Source organism: Pistacia vera, unplaced genomic scaffold, assembly GCF_008641045.1.
Source record: "Pistacia vera cultivar Batoury unplaced genomic scaffold, PisVer_v2 Contig352, whole genome shotgun sequence".
Classification (NCBI taxonomy): Eukaryota; Viridiplantae; Streptophyta; class Magnoliopsida; order Sapindales; family Anacardiaceae; genus Pistacia; species Pistacia vera.
In genome coordinates this window covers 120,056-128,326 of record NW_022196171.1, presented here as the reverse complement: position 1 = coordinate 128,326, position 8,271 = coordinate 120,056, and the positions used below count along the sequence as shown (strand labels likewise).

The 8,271-nt window shown below is 34.0% G+C and overlaps 1 protein-coding gene across 1 annotated transcript; it reads right to left on the bottom strand.

The window, feature by feature from the left end:
- Positions 1–1,066: 1,066 nt before the first annotated feature.
- Positions 1,067–1,531, bottom strand: LOC116139577 (B3 domain-containing protein At2g33720-like). Its single transcript, XM_031425249.1, has one exon. It carries the CDS (start codon positions 1,529–1,531, stop codon positions 1,067–1,069), a length of 465 nt encoding a protein of 154 aa, XP_031281109.1.
- Positions 1,532–8,271: the final 6,740 nt, after the last annotated feature.

Here is an 8,271-nt window from a genome sequence, read left to right as displayed (position 1 = left end):
AAAATAGATTTTGAAATTTAATTTCTACACTAACCAAACAAAAAGTAATCATTTTTAATGAAGATTTTTTTTTTTTTTTAGTTTTTTTTATCAATCAATAGTAACGAATATGCATTGTATCATCCCTCCAGTTTCATGATTTTCTTTTCTCATCAAGAAAATAGAGGCTACATTATTATTAGATGGGAATAATATGGTGCTACGGTATGAAGTAAGAGTAGAAGTAGTTGCCTAAATTCAATGCTAAGTACAAGTTCAGTTTTGATGCATTATATTCGATCAAGAAACGAATGAAGTACAATAACCATATGATTAATTATCTGAAATAATGGGAACTCACATTATTAATATAGTAATGTATCCTTGATTCTTAACAATGGGAACTCACATTATTAACATAGTAATGTATCCTTGATTCTTAACATAATTAATTTCCAAATTTTACCAAGTTAGTCAAAACAGCCCATTTGACTCTTTGAGTACAAATTAACCGTTTCTTTTTTTTGTTTTTTCTTTCTAATAATTGTCAATTTGACTCTTTGGAATATATGTGTAAGAGAAGCTTAATTAGGAAGTGCAAACTGGGTGGGTTTTAATCCTTAAATTGACCTATTCCAAGCAACCAACCTAACATTTGATCTCATATAATAAAATCATGAAATCAAACAAGTTTTAAGCTCACTTTGGATGGATTATATTTAATCATGAAATTAATGAAGTACCATTAGGTTAATTGTCAATTTGGCATTTAAAGAGTCTTATAATGTTAGGACATTGACAAGATTAAATATGGTTATTAAAGTTTTTATAATGTTTGGCATCTGAATATTAAAAATTTCCTTATTCAATTTTGATTAAAACAAAACAAGATGAATTAAAGGCAATTTAAACAAAAGAACACGTGTGTCTAACAAAACAAATTTTTATTTCATTATTTGGTTTTCTGGAAACATTAAGCTAGCAAACTTAGAACAAAAACAAAACACCACGACACATCTTTTTTATCTGCGGGCACACACATCTTCTTTATTTATATGTATATTGCAAAATGGCTTTTCTGTAGCTTTCAAAACTTTGGAGCAGCCGGTGGAATTGCTGAATTCTTGTTGAGAACACGGAAGTTGAACCTTGAATAGCTTGCATTCCAGAACATGGCAATTTCGTCTCCTGCCTGCAAGTTCCTTCTTTTCACAAAATCATTACGCCAGCTTTGAATGAAAACGTAACTGCTGTTGGAAGATGGCCATTTCTTAAAAACCATCTCATTTTGCACAGAATCAGTATCATAATCCCAAACAGAAACTTTAAGACCCTCCATACTTTGAATTTTGTCAAAGCTATCAACGCTCATGACAGGCTTAACATACTCATCGATCAAATCCTTTGACAACAAAAGCCTGCTCTGATGACCCAGATCACTTTTTGTAAGCTTCTTCTTCATGTTCCATGGATAATACGGACGGAGCCCAAGTTTTGTAGAGACACCCTTTCTCCTTTCTTCTTCCTCTTCTCTGGGGGTGTAGAGTTTCATCTTCATAATCCTGGAAGCTACCTCTCTTTTGTTTATAACAGCCTCAGAGAAGTCTTTAGGGGCAGGTTCCGTTGCTTCTCTTGTCTCAGTTGGCCAAGGCCAAGCTTATCGAACAGCGTTAGTTCTGTTGAGAAATGATCTCCGCCGTCTGATTGTGCTGGAGAAGTGGCACCAATCTTAGAACTGAATGGAGAGTAGGCTATTGGTTGTTTCGCCATAGTTGATGAATGATGATTTTTTATTCTGTTAAGAGAGAGAGAGAGATTTGAAGGGTTTTGAATCTTTTGATTTGTGGCAGCAAGCAAGTAGCAACTAGAGCAAGTTATTTATAGAGAGTAAATGAAAGTTTATCAGATTTATTTTTCTTTGACAGGCAAAGTCACCAATCATTCTTCCGGCAATCAGATTTATTTTTCTTTGACAGGCAAAGTCACCAATCATTCTTTCGGAAATTAGATTTATTTTTCTTTGACAGGCAAAGTCACCAATCATTCTTCCGGAAATCAGATTTATTTTTCGTTTGCATGCTAAGACCACGCTCTTTTCATATTCAGAAACAAGACTCGGAAATCGAAGCTGCTCAGGTGCTTAGTTTCTTTGCAGACAAATAGATAGACAATGATATACAAATCTCTCTCTTTAACACTTGTCCAAATTACCAAAATCTCCCTTGTATCAATATAATATTTGGATAGTTTACATATTAACATAAATATAATTTTCGATTCTAGGTTTAGATGGGGCCTTATGAATTTCTTTCTAATTCTGCATTTTTTTTTTGTATTTTTTTTAGGGTTAATTAGTTCCATTGAAACGTGGAAGTAAAGAAATAGCACCAAGTAAGAATAATCATTCGTAATTAAACATGGAACTAAGATCTTATTAGACCCACTGAAAAAAAAAAAAAAAAATTATGTGACCCACTACAAAAAACACAGCTCTAAGTCAAAATTGGACCTACTGAAAAAATGTATGGATACTATAACCAAGCAATGTTCCAAAAACCGGACCCTACGACCCGTTCAAGGGTTCGATTTTCGGTTTGACTTGTTGGATCGGTCCGTTTGACCGTTTTATGTAAAAAAATTTTAGTCCCTAAATGTTTGAAATTCATTAAAAACACCCCACAAAACTTCCTTAAGGTTTGAAATCTATCCAAAACACCCTTGTTGCACGAAGAGACTGGTGATGGTGGCGGCAGCGACGATCGACGGCCAATCGAGGTTTGCAATCATGGGGCTTTTGAAGTATATGTGTCGGCGAATCTGATGGTGGTGCTAGGGAGTTCCATCGGTGTCGGAAATCATCAGAATCAACAAAAGAAGTCTGACGGTCGCGTGAAGTTCAGGTGGACGGCGAGCAACGACGGCCACTGAAAATGGCAGGGTTTTGTAGTGGAGATGCCGTCAAGTCTAATGGCGGTGTTTTCTCCCTCGATCGGTGCAGGAATCCGACGGGATTCAACTGCGATTGGACCGCGATTCGGCACTATTCCGGTGGTCCAATCCTGTTTAAATGCAATTAACGGGTTTTGAAGTATTTCGGACTGGAAATGCCACCGGTCCGATCGGACAGTCCGGTCCGGTTTTCAGAACATGGCAACCAAGTCAAAGCTATTTTCTCATTAATTAATCCAAGACCCAATAGAAATATTCCCTACAACTATGGTTTTAAATCCCAGAGTGGAGTATCGTAAATTTAATCTTTCACATATATACTATATAATATAGTGCAACCAATACAGTATTCACAAGATGCCCCATTGCAATAACTTGAGGCTGTCATGCAGAATGAAAGTTCTTTCGGGAAGGCATGATCATCGTCAGTACTTAAATTCAAGAGTAAATTGATCAACAAACACGTACTCTTTAGACCAATGCACAAACTAGAATGGAAGTTTAAAACGGTGACTTACTTGGAAATTTTTTGACTTCTTCTTGAGCAATAGGAGTCATTTTGCTTTTCAAGATTAGCATCAGCCCATGTATCTTTTCTCTACTTATAATCTGACCATAAATATTTCGAACAGTTTGTGTTTTGACTTCATCAGTTCCCCAGAACATAACCAGCATCTGCATAATATTTTTTAAGATAATGTCAGGATGCTCTATATAACCATTATATCATTTAATCTGGACATGCCAAACAGCCAACACAAATTATTTTGCTATTTAACAATTAACACATTCAAACAACAACAATAAGAACGGTGGAAGGGCAAGAAAGATATCTGTTTCCTTTTGGAGAAACTAAAATTATTAATGAACTCGTGTTTATCTAAAAACATAAAGAGGTAAAATAGTATTTGGTAATAAAAAAGGTACCTTTTTGAAGGGTTTGGAACGGAGAGGAAAGTCAAAACATACTCGTTCGATGTCAGGTTTGTCTCCAAAAATCGAACGGAACTCAGCCAGTGAGCGAGTGAGTTGAGAGGAGGGAATGTCATAGCCTCGGGTATTAAGCATCTCTAAAACGGTGCGTAGAGACAAGTATTACCGATAACTTTCGAAGGCGCCGGTGTCGACGTTCCTCTCCATGCAGTAACCATATTCCCTGTTGTTAGTGGCGAACATTTCACTCGCCGCTTGCATGAGGGAACCTCGAAAGAAGAGAAGGTGGTGGTTGCACTGTGGGGTGCAGAGGTTTCTAAGTCTTCTGACTTTCTTGGATTAAATTAACCCAAAAAAACAGCCAAAAGACTTTTTTACCCTTTCTCTCTGAAAGAGGCCTGGACGGCGTTCGAGCTTCGGGTGTTTACTGACTTTTTCGGGCCTATCCTCTCCTTGAGTCAAGGCCTCATTAAAAATATATAGTTAGAAATTCTTCCAATTTAATCCTTTTTTTTTTTTCTTAAATTAAAAAAAAAATCATTTATTTCTTTAAAATAAGGGATATAATTAGTGATAAAATTTATTTATCTATATTCTTAACTTTATAATAAAATATTGTCACTTAAGATTATTTTATAATTAAATGTAAATCAAATTTTGTTTAAACTCTTTTTATTATAGAGAAGTGCAAATTGGGTTTTAAATCGACCTAATTATGTTGTTTAATTCAGCAAGATCATCTTTCAACTATTCAACAACAGAATTTGTCCCAGCTAAAACCGGGCTATAGTAAATATTTATTTTCCTTCTTATTTCTTCTAATTTAATAAAAAGATCAATACACATGGTTATGTGTTCATTGTGTTGTTATTTTTTTTTCCCCACAAATAAAAATAAGCAACATGAGCAAATTTGTCCTCATACTTAAAATTTTGAGTCTCCAGTAATTTATCTTAAGATGTTTATATCATTATTTATCTTATGATTTTTATATCATTATTTTTGTAATATTCATTTTAAACTACTGAAATATTAACAGAGATATTAGAGTGAACTAATCAAGTCAAATTTTTATAGACAGGTGGAACTTGCAGAGAGAATTAGAGTGTATATATTAGTATGTTGATGTGGGACACTTCATGTCGACAAATAGATTCATTTAGTTTACAAGGTAAAAACATGATAATTTGGGTTAATTTTAAGACACAAATTTAATGTTAAAACCCTAAGAAATTTTTGTTTTTTTTATTCTTTAGCTCCAAAATGCGAAAAATTATTCTCCAATGGTTTGCTTTGCCATCTAATTTAATTTAAATATGACCTACTAAATCTGGTTGATCATGTGCAGTTTCCAAATTTGGGTTGCTTTGTTCCACGAAGTTGTGGCCGTACGTTGAGTCTTTAGATTTGAGATTATTTCAAGTAACTAAACATGAAATTTTAATTAGAATCTCCCGAGAATGGAGAGTCATGGTATTGTGTTCATCACGTTGGGTTTTTGCCTGAAACAAAGAAACATCTCAGTGCATGTGTTTGCCTATGAGACTAAATCAATCTAAAAAAGGGTTTAATATCTAACCTACTTATTCATTCTGAGTAAAGAACGAGCCTAAAATCGAACTAAACATATTTAATAAAAAGTTCAAATAAATTCTTTCCATATACAAATTAGTTACCATACAATAAGAGCAATGGCATGAAAAATTTCAACGACAATGTTCATCCACTTGCCAAAAGCAGCTCCATCTAGGGTTCAAGTTCTCATAGATAGGCTCCTTGTGATGATGTACCTCAACCTATTTCTGTCTAGGATTTGGATTTTGGAGGGGCAGATCAGTTTATAGTCTGGAGAAAAGTTGTTTATAGTTTGTTATTTTCATGTTTTATAAATTTCAAACAGGTTAATCTTATTTCCTTAACCTCATCCTCAAATCCTATTTCAAACAGGTTTTATTAAATTTCTTTAACAATCAAATTTCTTACTTCCTTCTAAAAAACTGATTAATATTCAATACTTAATTTCTTTGTATAAACCATTCCATCACCCCCATAAAACCCATTAAGATTTTCACCTCTCCCTTTTCTTTGCCCTCAAAATCCTCATGATTTTTGTTCTTCTTTTTGTGTCTTCACTGCTCAACAATGGAAACTCCACCACCACCACCACCAAATAGTCTGATGGGTGCCATATCTCATGCACAAAAGCAAGAGAATCTGTCTTCAACAATGGGTTCATCAAGAAAGGAGACTGATAAAAAACAGACCCCCAAGAAACAAAAGATAATCTCCACTGTGATACACTTGATGAAGCGTAAGAACCGCATCAGCCCACAAGAATCTGAAGAAACTAGCGAAATTTCAACAGAAGTTACTCTTTCTCGTCAAAGCAATTATAAGAAGCCAAGAACAATAACTTACACCTTTCTTTCACTGACAAACAACACTAAAGCTCAACACAACTGAAGTTGTTTGATGACACTTGGCCAACTGCTAACATACCTGTGGCTAAAGAATACTTTGTGGGGATCAGAAAGAAAAGAGAGATGGCAAACTCTAAGATTGCCATGATGAAATAGTACAATCTTGAAGAGGAGGAAGAAGAGAGGTTGAAGGGTGTTTCAACCAAACTAAAACTTTACACTGATCCATGGAATATAAAGAAGAGGCTAACACAAAGTGATCTAGGTCATCTCTGTAGGCTTTTGCTGCAAACAAGTCTGATGGAAAAGTATGTGTTGCCGTTCCTCAATAGGCATCAGATTAATTAGGTTCAAAGCAAAGAGGGTTTGACAGTGATGGTGTGGGATCAAGATACTCAATCCAGCACTAAGTGATTATGAAGAAGTGGTCAACTTCAAAGAGCAACATTTTCATTGACGGATGGGCTCAGAAATTCATCAGTGACGAAACTTGAAGACAGGATATGAAATTGGATTGTACTTGGATCCTAACAAGTCAATCTTTAATTTTCATGTTATTCAATGTGCGGCCTAAAATTTACATTTAACTTCTGAATATTCCACTCAATGTAGCTGCACGAGAGCATGTATAGAGTTTACCTTAATTTAGTCAAATTTTCCAATTGCAAATTTAAAATATTGAATTTAAAATTTCATGTAATGTTCTGCTTTGGATTCATTGTGAAGTTTTCAGAATCATGAATACTCAAAACTTCGGGTGATCTGATATATATGAGTGTAAAATAAAATGGATTTTCCTTGCTTCAACTATGTTGGGTTGGTAATTTTATTACCATTAGGTCCTTAGATTTTTGACACTGTAAAAATTGGTGTCTCCATTGAAAGAGGATAGCAAAAACAACATGAAATTTCAGAATCCAAATTAAAAAAGTAATCAGAAGTTTCCAATCAAGTTCAGGAAACTCAATATATTTCAAATCCTGCTTAAAAAAGGTTTCAGAAACCGCTTGACTATCTTCTGCTCTAAAACTGATTAATCTTCACTATTTATTTTCTCCACATACAGCACTCCATCACCCATAAAACTCATTGAGATTTTCACATCTTTGCTTTTCTATGCCCTCAAGATTTTTGCGTCTTCACTGCTCAACAGTGGAGACTCCACTCCCCCACCACCACCAAATAGCAATCTGACGGATGCCACTTCTCAGGCACAAAAGCAAGATAATCAATCTTCAACAATGGCAACAGTGGGTTCAAGAAAGGAGACTCAAAAAAAAATCCCCTAGAAACAAAAGTTAGTGATACACAGGATAAAGCGTAAGAACCATGACAACCCATAGGAATATGAAATTCTTCAGAAGTAACTGTTGTTCATCAAACCAACAAAGAACAAGCACCACTGAAATCTGTCTTTATCGGATAAAGAACACTCAAGTTTCAGTAAAACTCAAGTTGTTTGATGATACATGGCCATGGTCAACTGCTAAAGAACACTACGTGGGAGTCAGTATTAGTATATTACCTGTATAACGACCAAAAAGTATATATATTTTTCCTTTAAATATTTTTATATTAGAGAAATTATTTTGATAAATATTTAAAACTCTAATAAATAATTTTATATACAAAGAATTTGTTTATAATTTATAAACAAATTTTTATAAAATTAATTATTTTATAATCAGTGTTAAACTTAATCAATTTCAAAAGATGTTTACCAAACATTTTGATTATTGTAGCTTAAAACTTAATTGATTATTTTTTAAACTTCAGTGATCTCAAACACACTTTAATAATACTTTTGTTGAGACATGAACGATTGTTTGATTAGATGCATTCAGTTGTAAAGAAATAAATAAATTGGGGAAAGAAAGACTTTGTCCACCCCAGGTTTCGATAAACTATATCTAAATCCTGTATTTTAAAATACTAGGATTTATTCATTTGAATTTGATAAATGTTTACATAATCTATTAATTTTGGACGA